The 19,667-nt window shown below is 34.0% G+C and overlaps 1 protein-coding gene across 1 annotated transcript in view; it reads left to right on the plus strand.

Moving 5' to 3' along the window:
* The window catches only part of LOC117330171 (carbonic anhydrase-related protein 10-like), a 215,134-nt gene extending 199,123 nt beyond the window's left edge, over positions 1-16,011 (plus strand). Inside the window, exons 7-10 of the mRNA XM_033888393.1 lie at positions 5,830-5,955; positions 7,486-7,525; positions 11,809-11,871; positions 13,546-16,011. Of these exons, the coding sequence (XP_033744284.1) occupies positions 5,830-5,955; positions 7,486-7,525; positions 11,809-11,834 (192 nt within the window). The 3' untranslated portion in view covers positions 11,835-11,871; positions 13,546-16,011. The remainder of the gene's footprint in view (positions 1-5,829; positions 5,956-7,485; positions 7,526-11,808; positions 11,872-13,545) is intronic.
* The last annotated feature ends 3,656 nt before the right edge of the window (positions 16,012-19,667 follow it).

The following is a 19,667-nucleotide window of genomic DNA, read 5'->3' on the forward strand; positions in this document are numbered from 1 at the left end:
TACTGTTTAGGAAGTACGGCTTTAAAAGTTAAAATTTCATATTTCATCACGAATAAGTTCCACGAACAACTTTCAAAGAACGACACAACACTCCACGTGCAAAAAGCCAACATACGTATAGACTTTAAAGTGGATATCAACACCAAACACCCATACCAAAACCAGTTATATATATTCCAGTTACAAGGATGACAATATTATATATCCAATTAATTCTATTATGAACTGTTTTATCGTTTTATACTGGCTTAAAACGGAAAAAATGCACAGTTTCGTATTTGATAGTGTTTGCTGTAATTTTGTTGTTTTCCTGACACTTTCTATTATTAAATATGATATATTTTATTGACTACAATGTATTGTATTATTTGATTTAGGCACATGTAAATAATATGGAGACTTTGCATAAAACGTATGCTATATCCAAAAAGAGACGAAGGCTATTGCGTGGTTCAATTAAGTGGAAGTACACATGGTCGTAATAGCTGTTATTGTTTGAATCATCTTGTGTTATTTCCGCATCAGCTTATAAATATTTTACCAAATTGGTAATCCTATCTGTTTAAAGACGTGAGCTGTAATCGCTACCTCTTCGTTTGGTAGGATGTTGTGGTGTGACAATCACGCAATTCACACATTAACTATGGGAAACATGATAGACGCAAAACGAAGCTCAAAGCACTCATACCGTGTTAATAACACGATCCATTATATATATAGCATATACTGCAACATGAAAAGGATGTGTGTCCCAAAGCCTGTATCCGGCTCTTTGTATTATTGGTTTCTCCGTTAGGAATGATGTGTCCATGTCTTTCCCGCATAGTTCGTCTATGCTGTAAGCATATATCATATAATATCTCCCATAGTATAGTAAGTCTATAAACAGCCAGTATCCTGCTCTTTGTCTTCTTGGTTGCTCTGCTTGAAATGTTGTGTCCATGTCCTTTTCCCATAGTTTGTCTATGTTCTAGGCATATAGCATATACTCTCTCCCATATTACAGTTAGTCTATAAGAAGCCAGTATCCTGCTTTGTCTTCTTGGTTTCTCTTATTGAAATGGTGTGTCCAGGTTTCTCACATAGTTCGTCTATGTTGTAAGCATATAACATAGAATATATCACATAGTAAGACTATGATAAGCTGGTATCCTGTTCTTTGTATTCTTGGTTTCTCCGATTGAAATGGTGTGTCCATGTCTTTCTCCCATACTAAGTCTATGCTTTATTGCTGAATTTTGTTACAATGGACGTTATTTGGTTTTGATCGGATGTGAGTGCTTTGTGGGGTGACGGAATGAGAGGTAAAGGGGGTTGTAAAATGATGCTTAATTTGTCCCTAATAGGGGAAAGGATTATTTGATAGGGTTGTATACACAGACAGGGTTAGGGTAAAACTGAAATTGTTCATTTCAGTCTTTAGAATGTGTTGTTACGGTTAAATATGCAAGGAAAATTACCTTCATGATAAAACAACAGATGACATACAATAGTATAAACCAGAGTAAGATTATATATCTAGATATCCAAAATATGGAACAAGTGAACATTCTTAAAATAAAGAATACGATACGATAAGAGTACAATATGCCAAAATAGTTACATATGCATAACCGTATTACTTCTTCAAGATGCATGTAGAACATGGGGTAACGGAGCAACATGTAACTGAAACAAGAAACCATTTTTTATGGATGGGGGATCCCATACCTTTTAACAAATATTTTTTGGTTTATTTTGTTTAACGTCCTATTAACAGCCAGGGTAATTTAAGGACGTGCCTGGTTTTGGAGGTCGAGAAAAGCCGGAATACCCAGAGAAAAGCTTCCGACCTACGGTCAGTAAAAGGCAATTGCCTCACGTGAATTTCGATCTCGCAACCCAGAAGTGGACGGATAGTGATAAAGTTTCGGGACACTTTAACCTCTCAGCCACCGCGGTCCCTATAAAAGAAGCAAAAGAAGCATCTTAAGATTTGATTATATGTTTAGTGATATAATATTTGATAACTATATATCAGAAATCACGTTGACGAAGTCGAACTCAAACATAAAAGAATTAACAATGTACGTATCTATAATGAACAAGATATCCTGATACATCTTAGTACCCACCATTGAACGATCTTTATTGGTCCTATGAAAGATATTTTTCCTTCTTTTCCCTTCTCTCTCAGACATGATGGATATTTGATAACAAGATGAAGTAGTCAACACTTTTTACAGATGTTATTATTGGCATTGCTGAATATTAGGCTTCATCGAAAGGTCTTTCTAATTTTGTAAAAGTCCCGTTAAATTGATGGTATATCGAAAATAAATCACGGTATAACAATATTTTTGAAGAAAGTCTCAACCGGGACTAAACCAGCGGTTATCAGCTCATGTACTGCTTTTGTTCAGGAAATACAGAATGCTGCATTGGACCGTTGTTTGTGTAATTTAAGGATCTACTATAAGAAATGTATGACTATGTAATGGAGGAACGGCTTTTGCACACGGCAAACATTAAACAACCAACACAGCATGTCTGACATGCTAAACCTAAGCAATAACCTAACGCCCAAACTAGTAGGTCCCAATCATCACAAAATTGGTCTTAAGGAAAGAAATGCCAATTAGTTGAATCTGTCAAGGTTTTTCTGTAGTCTAGTGTCAGTTAAATAGTCTAGCAGACATGGTGTACCCCAAAGCAAGGCACTGGCATGAATTACCATTCTTTGAAAGACAATGATCTTTTTATTACCATTTCCATACACATATTTCTTAGCATCCATAATAGTTTATTTACATTGTATGATAAAAAAATTCTTATGTGAGAAGAACAGGTCTTAATTTTTTTCTATGTCCTTGACAGTTGTGACTAATCAGCCATACAGTTACTACAAAACAAGCTTAAACATTTGACCTATATGATGTAATTTCCGGTATATTAGTGACTGTGTTAAGTTATATCCTCACCATTCCTCAAATGTTAATCATTATTACGCTGATTGTCAAACAAATATTCAGGCTTCAATTACGGAAAACTATATTGGTTCTATAAATAAGCTTCAGACCTGATACTTAAAATCCACTTTGACTCATTTAGGTATCAATTTTAGTACAGGAAGCATAAGAAGTCCCTCGCATAGCAATATTATAATCAAGCACGAGTATTTTGCTAATTAACTATAAACACGCGTTATCAAATTAACGCAATAACATAGCATATGATTTGAAGTAATTTATATTCGAAAACATAATGAACCTATCAATTAAATTAATAAAATGTTTATAATTGTCTTAAAATAGATGAATTATAAAAGGTTTGAATATCAATATTTTCCATCTGAAAGTGATTTCAATTTCAGCGCAGCAGGACCAGATTTCATCAATGTTACTTAAACTAATGAAGTTCCTTAACATAAATATGTCACAGAACCCAATATTTGAGTTAACCAAAGTTAGGCGAGGAGGGGTTAAGAAGAGAAAAGTTAAGGAGGGGAGGGGGAGAGAGAAGAGAAAAGGTAAGGAGGGTTGAAGGGAAAGAGAAGGGGAAAGAAGAGAAAAGTTAAAGAGTATTGGGGGAGAGAAATGGGAAAAGATGAGCAGTTAGGGGGAGGGGTTGGGGGAGATCAAGGAGAAAAGAAGAAAAAAGTTAAGGAGGGAGGGGGAGTGGGGGTGGGCTTCAAGAAACTTTCCCTGAATTTCGAATTTCCTTTCATATTGGAAATTAAGTAAGATGATTTTCTTAAATTAAGGAGCGTTGAAACCGAGACAAAAAAAGTATTTTCGTATCAAAAATATAATTAGCGGATAAGTGAATGTGTGATAATCTTTAACAGAATTTTAATAACAAATATGCAATCATCATAAATCTGTTTCCCATGAAGTTAAAATCAGCATAGCCGTCAAGCATCTCATCCTCGAAGATAACAATTGTAGAAGATAATTATGAAATTTTAAGATTTAATATCTTTATCACTACGGAATATTTTAATCTTTTAAATTGAGCAATAACTACCTAACAGTACAAAAATCATATATATTTTTTGCATTATATTTTTTAATTTATCTCTTTTATTAACTTTCATGTAATTGTAAAAAAAAACAAACAAACAAACAAACAAACAAACAACAAAAAACAATGGTCACGCTGCAGGCAGGAGTACGTTCTCAATTTAGACCTCTTATGTGTGTTTGTGTAAGTGACTTTAAAAAAAAAAGGCGAGTATTGTTTGACAAAGAATACTAAATAGAGAAAATAACCAGCCGGTCTTGTGTTTTAAAATGTTTTGTTGTTGTTTTTTCCCTCCTTTAAATCATTTGAGGTGAAGTCACCTTAGCTGAATTCCATATATTGTCGTTCACGGTACTCTTTTGATATCGGGCAATCTCCATTTTTTGTGTACTCTTTTTCGATTATTTTTAACATTCCCGCTGGAGATAGGCAAGCTGCCTATTTTGGTCCTACTGTATAAACTATATTTCGATATAACTTCTTCAAATTAAATGGCCTTTAGACAAACAAAGTGAAAAACAGATCAGTATCTGTGTGTGTTTATATTGAAAAGTAAATATTGTGACGGAATGACAGCAAAGTGTAACATTTTATATCCCGAACATAAATCAACCTACACATTTAACACATGTAAAATTTCATACTTCCCGACTGCACGCTCCATGCAGGTGATGATGACACTGAATATTCTTTATTGAGTAGCGTGACAAATGACTTAGATTAAGCTGCAATTAATCAGGGTTCAAAAAGCTGTTTTGAAAGCCCTTTTTCATTTATTCATAATGTTATCTTCAGTCAAAAGTGTTCACCCATCCATTGTACTGACTAGGAATTTACGGTTAAGGTACAAGTCAACCTTCTGCCACTTTGATTAGAAAACAGAAATAAATATTGATAGCAATAAAACATTATTAGTGTCTGCTTGGCTACAGTCCTAACAAATATTATTAGTCAGCGATGACTTAAAATTCTAGACTGAAAATGATATTTACCAATTACACGATATACAGAACAAAGCTAACGAAACTGCCTGGGCATGTTACAGCACTATTCGCTTTAAATGCAATGACGACTTATCTGTATACACCATTTCCCCACCAACGTCTCAAATAAACCACAATCATCCGTAACGCGGTGTGGAATGATATTGACCCAGACGGTTTAGCCGAACTGCCCGACACATCCTTAAGTGCACAGATGCACAGTAACCTTTGTTTATGGTAGGTTGTTTGGTATGAGGAGAGCTACTTTCTTCACAATTTGCTGAATGGAAATCATAAATCGTTTTATGCTGCATTTTATGTACGTATACATGGTATATAACTCGCATGATATCCTCAGGGATTTACATTTTCGGGGTTTTGTGATTTGATTAAGTAAGATCTGTTTTAGATTATGGAAACGAAAATACTGCAATATCTTACTCGTTTCTGGTTGGAATCCTTTTTTTTCTTGCAACAATGTCTTACCTAATGTGATGTTATGCTTTGCAACAAACTTTGTTCTTAACGTTTGCGTTTACCTATACGTCTATTATGTTGATTTCGTATTGTCATTTAAGAAAACATCTTAATCCATCGTCATGAGTACAACACTGTATTGTCTTCACTAATATTTACTACTATTTAAGCCCCTTTGATGAAGCGTTTAGCTCTATTTTTCAATTAAAAATTGTGTTTTATTTACATTTCCTGCTTTTCTTTTATCTTACTTTATATATATATATATGTCCAAATAAGAATTCAAATATAGAAACAAGATACAGTGATATTTGTATTTCCTAATTATCAAATGATAAATGGTGAACGCTAATATTTTCTTTTTCAGCTACATTTACTACGGGAATTGACTTTTACTGGTGGAAAAGGAGACGGTCTTATGGAAAATAACTTTAGGCCGCCATTACCACTCAATAGGAGGCTAGTGAGGACAAATATACAATCTAACTCCCAGGTTAGTGAAAACCATTAATCATAGCCAGGTATAGCGTGTACATATCTCTGTTTTGATTGGATAATATTTTACCAACTAAATATGTTTCGATTGGATAATATTTTACCAACTAAATACGGGATATGGACCACGTTTATCTTATCAGAGGTTAGGGTAATATTTTTAAACAATGTATCATTTGTCAATTTCGAGTTCTCATCGATGGATGTAAATATTGCGATGGAATGTATAATTGATATGAATAATAGTATCGCAGTTTTAAAATCTTAAAGAATCATGTACTCTTCAACTGTGTATTGATTCGAATCATTGGAGCTCTTACACTTCATATAATTAAAGTATTTTGTGTGAGTTCAGAACTTAACTATGTAATTTCAAAATCCTGACTAAATTCTAGAATCTGGTTTTATTTTCTGTCCAACTGCCTATTTTAATTGTGGATTTAATTACCCCATTCTCAATTGACGTGCCTTCATTGTTACCGATGCTCTATGAGAAGTAATTAAAACAGAAATCGATTCATTCCAACTGCACTTTAAACCAGGCGAGTAATTTAACAAAGACAAACTGTTCAGTTAAAAGTTTTGATTGTGTTTAAACTTAATATGATATAACTGGAGATGGATTTTCTAAGCTTCAATTCAATGGCATTTAAAGTTCTAAATATAAAAATAACGAAATTCATAATAACTCTCTATCCTCTACTGACTAGCTCTACAAATCTGGAAACTTTCGTAAAGTTGTTTTTCTTCATATCCTGGTTTGTTTATCGTATTATTATTGTCAAGAATCTGCATTGTCAGCTTCTTTTGCTTATATTGAATTATCTTTAACTTTTTTTATTGTTTCTATTAATAATATAAATATGTATCAATAACTCATTTTTTAAAGATATCCTTACACTTTGGTTTCGTTCAATCTTCTTATTTGAGGGAAGATGATTTTGTACTGAGACAAAACTACACTCTGATCATAACACGGGTGAAAAGATGTTTATTAAAGCAATACGTATTTAAGACACCTGTTTATATTCAAAATAAAACAATCGAGGTATCTATTGTTTAAATCATTTTATTTAATCCTGAATTATAGTCAAAAGAGGACTAATAATTCCTATTTTATTAATCTTTATTATCGATCGCTCTACTGACATCTCCAGTCTTTTTTCCGAGAGTTGGCGAGCACAAATTAGAACTTCGAGACGAGTATTTAGACTCTCACATGAAATTAAAACAACTTTAAAATAGTATTTATCATATAATACTCGACAAACTTGCACCTGATATGTTTTAAAGTAAAAAGAAAAAAGAAAGAAATTGGAGGACAGAAATCAAACGGAGGAAGCCATTTTGTTGCATCGGGTTCAATTGATGACGTAACGTCATTATCCATTTTATGATGTCACAATCAATTTCTGCTTTACCTTGCCTTTGCTCATACTTAAAATAATAATAACGGCATGGCAATAATCTGTCTGTTTGACTCTGAAGATATCAGTTGTGACAATGAACAAGTTCGTTTTAATTTTAGGATGAAGAATGCCATGCAAGAAAAGTTACATTTTATCAAGGTAAGCAAAATATGTAAGTGTTTCTTGAACAAAATCTTCTACATATATAAACTCGTATCTTGTTATAACAATTTGATTATTCTAATAAATAACATTGCAACAATTGCTGATAAATGGTAAAATCAGTTAGACAAAGGTAAGTTCTGAAGATTTTCTTTTCCATTTTGATGATTTTATCATACATGTACTTTGAAATAATTATGCCATAAAAACAATTGAAGTGTAAACTTATTCGTTTGATTAAGTGATTTGAGTAAATTGATATATGATAAGCAACCCTTTTTTAAAATCAGATATCATCTTATTAATATCACGCATGTATTTGGTGTACCAAGACAATGCCAGTAGAAATTATAATTTCAAATTCTTTTAAATCAATTTGATAGTGAATGTGGATACATTTCTTTCTTACACACATGGATATATGAATATGTATGTATCTATGATATAGGAAAATTTGTTTCTCAATCGCTCGTCTTTGCTAAAAAATTAATTTTAACAGTAACTGATCATTAATTGAATAATGATATAATCACATTATATAATAGAATAACGATGTAATTAACGGATCAAAGATCACTATAAAGTGCTCGATATATGACTTCGGGATATCCGAAAACTAATATTACGAAATCATCAAGATTTGCCACCAGAAGCAAATCCTTACCGCTTTATTGCTAATCTCATGTTTATTACCTTCGCGCAAAATCTCCAATTCTCTGGCGCGTGTTAAGATGACAACTGCCAACTCCATAGTGGTTGTCATGGTGAGACATTCTACAGCGTTTGTTAAAATACAACACGTGTTTTTAACACAATTTGAGATTCCCAGACATATTCAAGTGTATTCGTCTAAAGATTCAATTTCAAAGTTCCCGACATCTGCATGCTAACGCAATTAGTCGCTACTACGGCATAAAAGTTGCTTCATCAACATTTTACTTTTAATTAGGTTTTTACTGTAATTGGTTACCCTGTTAAATAACTTATATCATGGATTTAACGTACTAAGCTACAATTCTTTGAACTTGACTAATTTTACTGTTTGTGCTTGTGAAAGCCTGCGGATTATAAACAACTTAACTGCGGGGGGATCATATACACGTTTTTGTTCTGTAAATAAATAAACAAAAAACAGATATACAGCATTTGTTAAGGGATGTTTGCTTAACCCATCATTGCTACAACAACTACGTACATGTAGTGCCTACATACATGCATGTCGACCACTTTTTAATATTTTAAAACAGTGACTTTCTCGTGAAGGGCGTATAGTTATTCTTCGTTATTTTGAACCCTGATCATTCGAAGATCCTGCTGAATTCGAACGAAAAATATGGGCTCCGAGAGTAAAATGTATATAAAATTCTCGAGATATTTTGAAATTTGTTACAGTACTTTAATGACTACAACAGAACAGGTTGACTGTAAAAATAGAAAAAAAGGAGGAAAATATATCTAAATAGTCTGGACGTATATATACGTGGTTTGACGTTGCGAACGAATGGCATTATGGTGAATATAAATTTATGATAATATGAATATCAAGATTAGCTGCATACGACACTTAACTTCAGATGACACAATACTTTTTTACAGTAAACTTCAGTTCTAGGAAGTACAATTTATATAAGATAATGTCAAGTGTAAACGTACGCTATAAACAATCAATTGTTTTTTGAAGATTTCAAGATATATCTTTAAGTGTATACCGAAAACCGAAAGGTGTTAATAAAATAAAACGTTATTTGAAATGTTAAATAAAAAAATATGATAGTTTAGACGAGACCGACAGTGTAAAAATGGAAACGTTTAGCCAACCGTTAACGCATTAATTCAATAGATCAAATTAAGTAAGTATTAGCCCTATCATTCACACGTGATAACATGATCAGTTGATTATATTACTGCTTGAAATACATGATGAAGAGTAACGGATTTAAACTGCACACGACAATCCCACTTCTGTCCTTAAGCGTTAGTGTGAATTCATTTCCGAAAATTACTGTATAGTTTTTAAATTTCACGGGAGTAATATTAAGCAGCTGTCCCAGTAGGATCTAGTTCGCGGGGATCACATTTCGCACAATCATGCCTTGTAATTTTTCACAATAAACACGTCAATACATATATTGCCTAGATTGTTGTCAACATTATCTGAGCAGTGTTATGCCGAAAGTTCACACATCAATCGAAAGGTTTACATTATTCTTACTGCGATAGCTGTTACTGTGATATTTCAAATGAGCCATTCGAAATGCAAACCTTGAACAAGACGAATATATCACGTACACAAACATGTCGATGAATGTAGATTATTGCCTGATTAAGTTCCAATACCTAATAAAAACTGAAAGTGTGAAGTAATTCTACATAAGTTACACACCAAAATTGGAACAAACCCATCTCATAACAAAATACAAAATTAAACACAATATGGAGGTAGTTGCACATATTCAATGCGATAATTAAACTTAAAATTAATCCAATTCACTGAACCTTTTTATTAATCTACACGTAAGTGATGACGAGAAAAGAAACAACACATGAAATCATAGAATATTGATTTTAAAAAATCCGAAATGAGAAACAACATGACCTTGACTTTATTCGATTTATCCGTAACTCTCTCTGTTTTATAGTCAATAACACGTGGTCTCTTAAGTGGGTTTAACCATACAGTATATATATCTAGTATGTAAGGACAGAGAACATCTAAGACAGCTTTGGCAGCTGGTATACATATCTTACAGTTAGGATTTGTAGTATAATCGTCCCCTTACTTGAAGGGATGACAGGAGTATCTCTAACCCGAGAGGTAACATTCTTAGTTGCTTAACCTGAAGCGCTGCCGAGGGTTAGACAATCAACTATGTCGCCCCAAAAGTTGGATATTTCCCCATCAAATTACGACAGGGGGAGATTATTCTTCGTCCATTATAAAAATGTATTGATGCAATGTCCGTAGTTCTTCATTTGTTTTCAAAATATTGCAATGCAACAAATGTTGACGTGACATCTTTGTATTGTTGATAGCACGTGTTATTTGCCATATCCTAGTGGATAACAGAGAAATCTTGAGGCGGTGAATGATGGAAGTAAATCATATCACTAAGGATGGGCAAACTGAAGGGCATCTGGTATCTAAAGTATGTTTAAATGTACAGCAGATATCAAATAGCCACTGACTTGAATCCTCTATAGCAGGTTTGGTAGCGTCGATATGTCGTTGACAGTTCAGAAAGGTCGGTCTCTAAGGCAGGGTAAGCTAAACGACATGTGTTCTCTAAAGCAGGTTGACTATACAGTATACATCAAATAGCCAAGGACTTGAATCCTCCAAGGTAGGATTTACAGCGTCTGTATATCTTTGACAGTTTAGATAAGGTGGTCCCTAACGCAGGGCAGGCTAAACGCCATGTGGTCTCTAAAGTATGCTCAATTATACAGTATACATCAAATAGTCATGACTTGAATCCTTTATGACTAATTCTGCAGCGTCTTTGCATCGTACATGATCAAGGACAGCTAGTCTCACAGGCAGGTTTACCTTTACCATTTACATCGTAAGTCAAGGACGGGGAACCTCTAAGGAAAATTAAGCAGCGTCTACATATCCTTGATGGTAAAGGACAAGTGGTCTCTAAGGCAGGTGTGACTGTACGTAGTTCGTTGTCTTCTAAGAATGTCTCTAAAGACATGGCTGTCTGCAGTTATATACCAGTGTGGTAGATATTAGGATAGGTTGTATCTTAGGCAGGGCTTATTGTTTGATGCTATCAAACACATAGGTGGTTTATATACAGGTTTCCTGTAATGACAAGGGAACACAAGAAATTAAAAATAAAATAAAATAAATAAGTAAATAAATAAATAGATAAGTAATAATTCAGATGTTTATAATAGGGATTGTGACCCATATGAAATTAATTCAATAAATAACGTCTTGTGAGAGTCAATAACACATACTAAGAATGACTAATGTTTCTTAATGATACATAGATATTGAAAAAAAATTAAAACCTGTATCAGTACACTTTATATGTGCTGACGATAATTGCTTCATCAACGAATACACTCATCAACACAGTCACAATTACAATACACGACATTAATTCCTTTAATGTGCAGAAATCCAATAATATTTAAAGTCAATCTGTATTATTTCGGTTTTATTTTATTTATTTGTTTATTTACTTTTATTATTTTGTGATAACTAAAATTTCTATTGTTTTATTATTAGTTCTTAGCAGACAGATAGTCATTTTTGTTTTTCGTTGCAGTAAATTATAAACTTACGGAGCCCTAAGGAGTCCCACCCATGGTGTTTACTTTCATTTTCAATCGTAAGTGTTGCTCTTATTATTTCTTAAGAACTTTTTTGTGTTGTTAAAACAAATTGAGGAAGGGCATGGAAAATTGCAAAGAAAAAGAAAACATATTTCGTAATGATGAGAAAATACTTATTCCATATAACTTTATGCAACATTAAAGCACATTTGAAACCATGACGTAACATTTGGCAAAAATAATGAATTCATAATGAAACGTCCTCAAATGACGGCAAACAAGGTAACAGCGTAGCCGCAGTCAATGTTTCCACTAAATTATAGAATAAATTAAAGTGTAATTTCAAAATAGGATATGTTTACCGATATTGTTTCAATTTCAATATTATTCATTTTATAAGTAACTCACACACGCGAATATCGAAAAATGACAAAATCGCAATTCTTATTGAAAAGTCGATAAAACGACGATATAAACAAAACATACATTTACTTGAAGATATTTGAAAAATCTAAAAGGAAATATAGAACTTTCATTTTGAGAGCAAACAAAAATATGTTCCTTCTTCTCCTCTAACTACAATGTAATATAACACAAATAAGGGTAGTAATACAATTCTTATACTACATTGACCTTTTAATACGAAATGAATGTCGCAGTAACCTGCTTTCACTGTGAAATACACAGCAAAATATGAATATGGATGATGCAGTTATTTTTTAAATTTCATCAGGTTGTCTTTAACTTCGAAAATGATGTCCCGAAAACAACAAGAAGATCCAGTATTAAAATTAAATGTATCTCCTCTTTCGCAGGAAACATACAATAAAACCAGCCCTTCCGGAAGGCAAAGAGTCTTTGTTTCATAACAAAAATCTAACGCGTACATTTATGTCTTATCGAGGTGAAATAGCAACCTCAATATGAGAAGAGGTGTAGTGAAAACGTTACCATCAGTTCATTTCTAATCACCATTGATCAACAACATATCTTTGGTATAACCATAATGAAACATAATGAAATAGCGGTTTTCGGAATCACATATGCGGTTTTCTGTTTAAAATACAGTTATCTGACACGCCTATTCCATTTTCGGTATACCGCATTACTGTACATCTCTCACATACCTTATTGGGTTAACGGGAAACAGGTAAATCTGACATACACCAGTACGAGTAAGAATACCGTAAATAAGATTCTTATATACGATTTAATGCCCAGAACCTTTGAATAATTGTGTCAAAATCTCATTTGCATATAGGTCTCTGCCGTCTGAAGCATGCTAATCGCGTTACAGTTGGCATTTTCATCTCCTTTCACGACTGATATGGGATTATGTGTCTTATAATGATATACCATATGTATATTTCTACCGAAGAACTTTATATTGTCTGAATATATCGCACGTGCGTTAGAAGACAATTGGTTTACTCAGGAATAAATTATCATGAGGAACACTGGAGACAATGAAGCAAGTTTCTTTTGACATTTGCATAGTTTAAAAAAAATGTCAAAATGGGTCATATTGTGCAGTTGAATGTGGCATTGTTAACAGAAGAGATAGAAAATAGACGCGTGATTGACATGTGACTGATCGAAACATTTAATAGTACATTTGTTACTACTAGTCAATAAATATCAATCAAAACATATTGTTTTTTGGCAATACGTTGGTTATATTTACTTTAATGTCATGACTGCTTCAAAAATGTGTATTGTTTCTACTGCAGTGAGCTACAGGCCCTTGGAGTTTGATCTGCAAGGAGGAGTGCTGGGGGTAACACGATAGTGGCTTCCGAAGGCACAGACTGATGATTGGTGGTCCTAGCGCAAGGTTGCCTTCAGACCCCACAGATAACCAATCAACGCCAGGGATGCCGACATGACGCGGTATGACGTCACAAAGGATGAGCTTGTCGAAGTGAATAACAGAATATGTACTCAGAAAAGTCGTTCTGTTCGGAAGTTATATTAGAAAAAGGAATTATGCGTATGGCTGAAAAGCCTGTTTGGCTTAAACGTACCCGGGACAGAATCCTACTTGAATCATCTCGTGTGTTCATCATGTGTGTGAGGATAATGACTATCTGCTGATGAGCGTATGATATTCTGTATGAAAGATACATTCAACATGTTATACGGTGTTTTTGTTATCTTAAACTGACCATCAAATAGTCAATTTCTGTCTTAAATGTATTTGTAATTCAAATCATAGTATATATATCAGAACATGCTATTTTCATTGAAATTGTGATCTAGACTTTTTAATTCAAGTTAAAGACCTGTTCCTCAAGATACATTATCAATGATATCTATTATCTGTTAAAGACTGTAACATGTAACATATGTCCTCGAAAAAAACTAACATGGTTTATTTATAACCAAATACCATTATCCGTTCACGTTTTTTTCATTTGATTGATCCCTAAACGACCATGCTAGACCTATGGTCTCCGCTGATGATATACACAGAAAAAATATATTGATATTAAGATGCAGAGATGCTATCACAATTATGTCAATGTTTAGTTGTATTGCTTTATATTTAAAATTAGAAAGTTAATGATTTTAGGAATAAGTACTGTTACGAAATGCACGACCTAGATGTTCCTAAAAGACATGATCAAATGGTACATGATGTAATTCGTGCCATGGAGCTATTCAACGTTAGATTAGTTGCAAGGTGCTCTTTATTTATCACGTCATCAACGAAGAAAATCTGTTCTTTGTATAACCTAACAATTAAGTATACCTGCTTCAAACTAAATCAGTCCAGTCGTATCAAAGGTGCAATGCTTTAACTAACATACTTTGATACCAGGCTACAACAGAATGGTATTAATATAGTGCATTCTGGCACGTCATGCTAGTTGTAGTGTCAATAGCAAAGCATAGTATCGTACTTAGTAACATGCACCAATAGTCGCTTAGGTGCAGGGTCCCTGATATGACCCCGAACGGTGAGAAATTAAATTGACCATTTATTCAATCGCGATTTATCGACCTTGTTTTATGTTCATGTCTGCTTATCTTTAATCATAGCATACGCGTTAATTAATTTCGCAATCTGCTTCGAAACTCATGAGAAAACAACGTACTTCATCCAGCGGTTTATTAGATGGCTGCTTTCAGGAAAAATATCTTATCAAGCTGTATATCAAGTTATACCGAATGTACTTTCAAATTTGTTTTGAATTAGATTGACATATAGCAAAATGCATACAATTGACTTTGGCATAGAATGTATGCATTTCTCTCACACGATTTGTATCCTACTCACGCCTACTGTCGAATCCAGGGTCTTGTGTGTCATCTGCTTATAGTTCAGCGCGAGTTCTAGTATACAATTACAATCTCTTTTGTACAACCTTTGAATATCAAACACCTGCCATCGCCCCAAAAGGGAGATCATTTTTAATTGGCGTGGCTTACTGCCTGAAATTGTACGGCTTAAATTCCATCAGACACTGAATTTATTCACACATCAAATAGGTCTGACATAATACATCGCTTGCTGTTGTTTGTTTAAGCAAAGACAATGGTGGTGAACGCATGAGGAGAAATAAATGTCGCAGAAAGTGTTGAAAGGCAGACATGGGGAATATAATCATGAAAAAACAAAACTACCAAGCCTTGTCGCCCTGAGTACGGTTAAGAATATGTGTGCAAATGTCAATGCGTTTAAATACAGCCATTGTTAGAATGATTCCTCACTTGTATTTCTTTGTATCTGTCTAAAGCATGCATCATACAAACATCGTAAATACGAATTAGAATAAGGATATAAATATAAATGTATATTGTTTTGACAGGATTGTCTGACTTAACATGCGCTGGAGTTACGTAACCTATTTTTGTCACTTCAAACAAACAAAATCCGTCCTATTTTAATTACTGTGTTTGTCGTTACCTGTTGTTCTTAAGTGTCTCGTCGTAGATATCAAAATGACATCATCAATATACCTGAAACGTTATTTGAGTACGAGATTTCATTTCATGTCCTTATTTGTTCATGCAAGTTATTCATACGGAAATAACAGGAAAACTGAAACAGTATAACGAGCTTCGTAGTAACCATGGTAATGTTTTGAAGTTATGTTTTGTATACCTTGAATACATTTGTCTATTTTGATTCATTTAAATTGCTGAATATGACATGTGATCTTTTGGTAAGAAAATAAATCTGTTTCAATAAACATGTCTTTGTGTCTGTATGATCATTATTGTCGTAAAACAATTGGAATAGGAATTTTGGGCATTCGATGGATTCCATGAACGACTGCTATTAAGAATGGGAAAACAAATATGCAGGATTCAAACCTTTGAAATATCAAGACCGTTCTAAGAATGAATAATTTGTGTTGCGAATTAATTGGGGTCTTGAGAAGATTGTTAAAATTAAAGCCAGTTTGACCTCTATATCATTCCCTTCAGCCCCTGGAGGCGGGCCAGTCTTATCAATTTCATAATCTCAAATACATTATGATAAACTTCACCCCCCCCCCCCCCCCCCCCCCCCTTACTAAGGGGCAAGTATTAGACCTTTGGGTAATGCATTCACAGTTTTGAAAAAGAACCTCACGACCATTTCTTCTATTCTTATTTTAAGCATATTTTCGTCTGAAGAAGATTGTTGACACACGACCCAATTTGACCCAATACAGAGAGCATGTGTCCTCAACTAATTAACAATTCAAAATGTCCAATGCATATAATTTACATTTCAATTGTTTACATGATGAGGAAAATAAAGGAAAGGTGAATGACAAGAGGCCCATTGGGCCTGCATCGTACAGCTACCTGTGATAGTTCGATGACTGTCTTAAAACACTCATATTACACATACACATCCAAATTTAGAATCTGCAACTTAAAACTAAGTTCTGCAGTCAACACATTCCTTCGGATTCAAAGCCAATTAAGTTGAAAAACACTCAAAAGTACTTCAAAGAAATTATCTCTAACCTTCCTTTCATGGCCCAAGCCCTTCAACCATTGGGAAGCAAGATCAACTATGTACAGTGTATACATAATGAACTGCCCTTCACCGAAGGATGCATCATACTAAATTTTGACCGAATCTTTTATTTCCTAAAAGAGGGAGATTTTAAAGAATTTGTTATATTTCCCTTATTGGGTCCCACCCATCAGGCCCCGAGAAAAAAAACATCGTTTATATAAAATTGGTTCCCTGTCGACCAAGAATGTTTCAGACCAAATATGGATCCTCTCATTCTTACGGATGACGAAGGATTAAAAGCATTTGCTATTTCCCCCATATTTTCCCTATATTCGGCCCCGACTCTCAGGATCTTTTGGTGCCAAACCCACAATTTATGAACATTTAGTTCCCTTTCACTCGTGAATACCAATTATAGATCAAATAATTTCATTCTTACGGAAAAATAAGTATTTTAAAGAATTTTCTATGTTTCCCCTATTGCAACCCTTAGGGGCCAGACAAACTGTTTTACTAAGGAATGCTTCAGACCGAATTTGCTCCTTCGGACCAAGTGAGCAATAAACAAATTTCAAGAAATCATGTTAAAGTGATACGTTTATGATGTAAGGTGCGGGTTGCCTTTGCTTCCTTTAACATTTTTGTTTGTATATGTCTCTGAAGACCAAACGGAGACTTTATTGTGATATGAAAGCAGTACAATGGTTATGGGTATACTTTTAATATTCGAAGTTTCCCTTAGGGTAAATGAGCTTGTAAAATATATGTTTTATTCATTTATTTATTTTTTTATCTATTTTCCCTTCTTACACTATATCTTTGACATAGGACTCACTAAATGCGATGAAAAGAAGAATATTGATGACAATGTCAAGTATATGAATGATTGTATAGAAATGAATAGATGAAACTGAAAAAGCCCAGAACACTAAAAAAAAGTAAGGATTGTCATAGCAATACTATAACAATAGGAAACAAATGTCTCTTTTGTCTAAATATCTCAAAGATGCCATATTTATTGATAAATAATCTGAAAATATTACATAAGTAAAAGTGATAATTAATACCGTACAAATGCCTTTGTGTTGCTTGAACAGTGAATTTAAAAGCAACCTCCCTTCATAAGGTGTTTCATCATCATCATGGGTACAGGTGTAAAACCATCAGGCGCTATATTTCATAGTTTTACAACTGTACTCGTTAGAATGATGAAACACCTAATTAGGCGCCATATGAGGTGCTTGGTTCGATGCTCCCTACCTGTGTCGATTTGTGTGTCTCAGAATCTGAAACGGGCTGGTCTCTGCTGTCGCGGTTGCGTTCTTGGTCAAGACACTTTACCTTAATTGCTCTGGATGGCAGGCGAAGAGCCTCCCGTATAATGCTCAGTTAAGTAGTCACCAACTACTACAAGGGATTCGCCTTAAAATGGCCCTTCCTGTTCAAGGGGCGAAAAAACCAACAAACACAAACAAACAAGCGTTATATAGGAAAACAGCTACAATCCTAATCTTAAATGAAGGAACACAACATTAAAGGTAAAATGCAATTCGACAATTATTGCTGGAAAAATCAAACGGTATATTGTCAACAGAACAAGATTGGAGTGTTTCAGCTACTTCTAATGTTACGCATTGCATTCTTCTTTCAACAGTTCAAAAGCCTCCTCGCTGTATAATGTTTTTGAGACATGATGTATTTATCCCCTTGGGGTACACAACAAGCTAAGCTAAGGGGTAAACTACATTCTAAGCGATTTAACGTAATTTTAAGTGTTTGCCTTAAGAAAATGATATAATCGGAAGAACAAACGTTCCAATTTGTTAAAAATGATTAATCCTTGTTTCATGTTACATTCAAGTTAAGCGTGAAGCACGAAACCCTCCAATGTATTATTCGTTCACTAGAAAGAAATGTGTTTATGTGTCTCCAGACAACGTAAGCGGCGTTAATATACTACTTCTTCAATAAAACCTTCTAATTAAAGCTTTACGTGCCATTGTACATACGGTTCAAGCGCCATTAACATGTTACAAAAGCATCACAGACGAATGCACAATACGATAGTATGTCCCTGTCCAAAACTTAAACGAAATATTAAATGAATTGATACAATGATTGCTAGACCCCACAAGAACATTTATGTCACACATTTGGACAATAAAAGATATCTTTGACTGAAATGTAGACCCGAAGAAACTTGCACCAAACCATTAACCAATTGCTGATGGACAGACGGACAAAGACGAGTTATAATTATATGATACTAAATTATATACATTCGTCGAAATTCGACGGGCATATAAAGCAAACATTGATTTGGCAGAGGAAAATATAAAAGTCATATTTAAGATATTTATATTACTGGACGATTATCCAACAGGGTGAGGATGTATCCATTTGATCATGCGATTTTATTGCGATACCATTCCCTTGTGTCCTACAAGTCGTGATAATCAAAGTTTTGGAAGTTTCCTCTTCATAGCTGTACTTAACGGCATACACACTTTAGGTACACCCTACACAGCTTTATGACAATTCATCAAAGACTGCTAGACGAAGTAATGGATAGTTGTAGGCCTTGCAGAAATAATTTAATACTGAAAATGAGATACTACAGAAGAACGAGCATGCTGCCAAGTATTGTAAACAAGAACGGGGTATAAAGAGAGTTCCGAAAAAAATCTTAATTCATCTCGGTAAACTAAGATATATTATGTAAGTACAAGTGGGAAGATATTGCGTCGACGGGAAATGTTTGCCACTCATATTGCAGTTTGAACAGCATTATCAATACCACATTTTTATTTATTTATTAGGGGCCGCGTCGAGTGGTTAAGGTGTCCTGACACTTTATCACTAGCCTGTGTGTCCCGAGTTCGAAACCCACGT

This window comes from Pecten maximus, chromosome 6, assembly GCF_902652985.1.
Source record: "Pecten maximus chromosome 6, xPecMax1.1, whole genome shotgun sequence".
Lineage (NCBI taxonomy): Eukaryota > Metazoa > Mollusca > Bivalvia > Pectinida > Pectinidae > Pecten > Pecten maximus.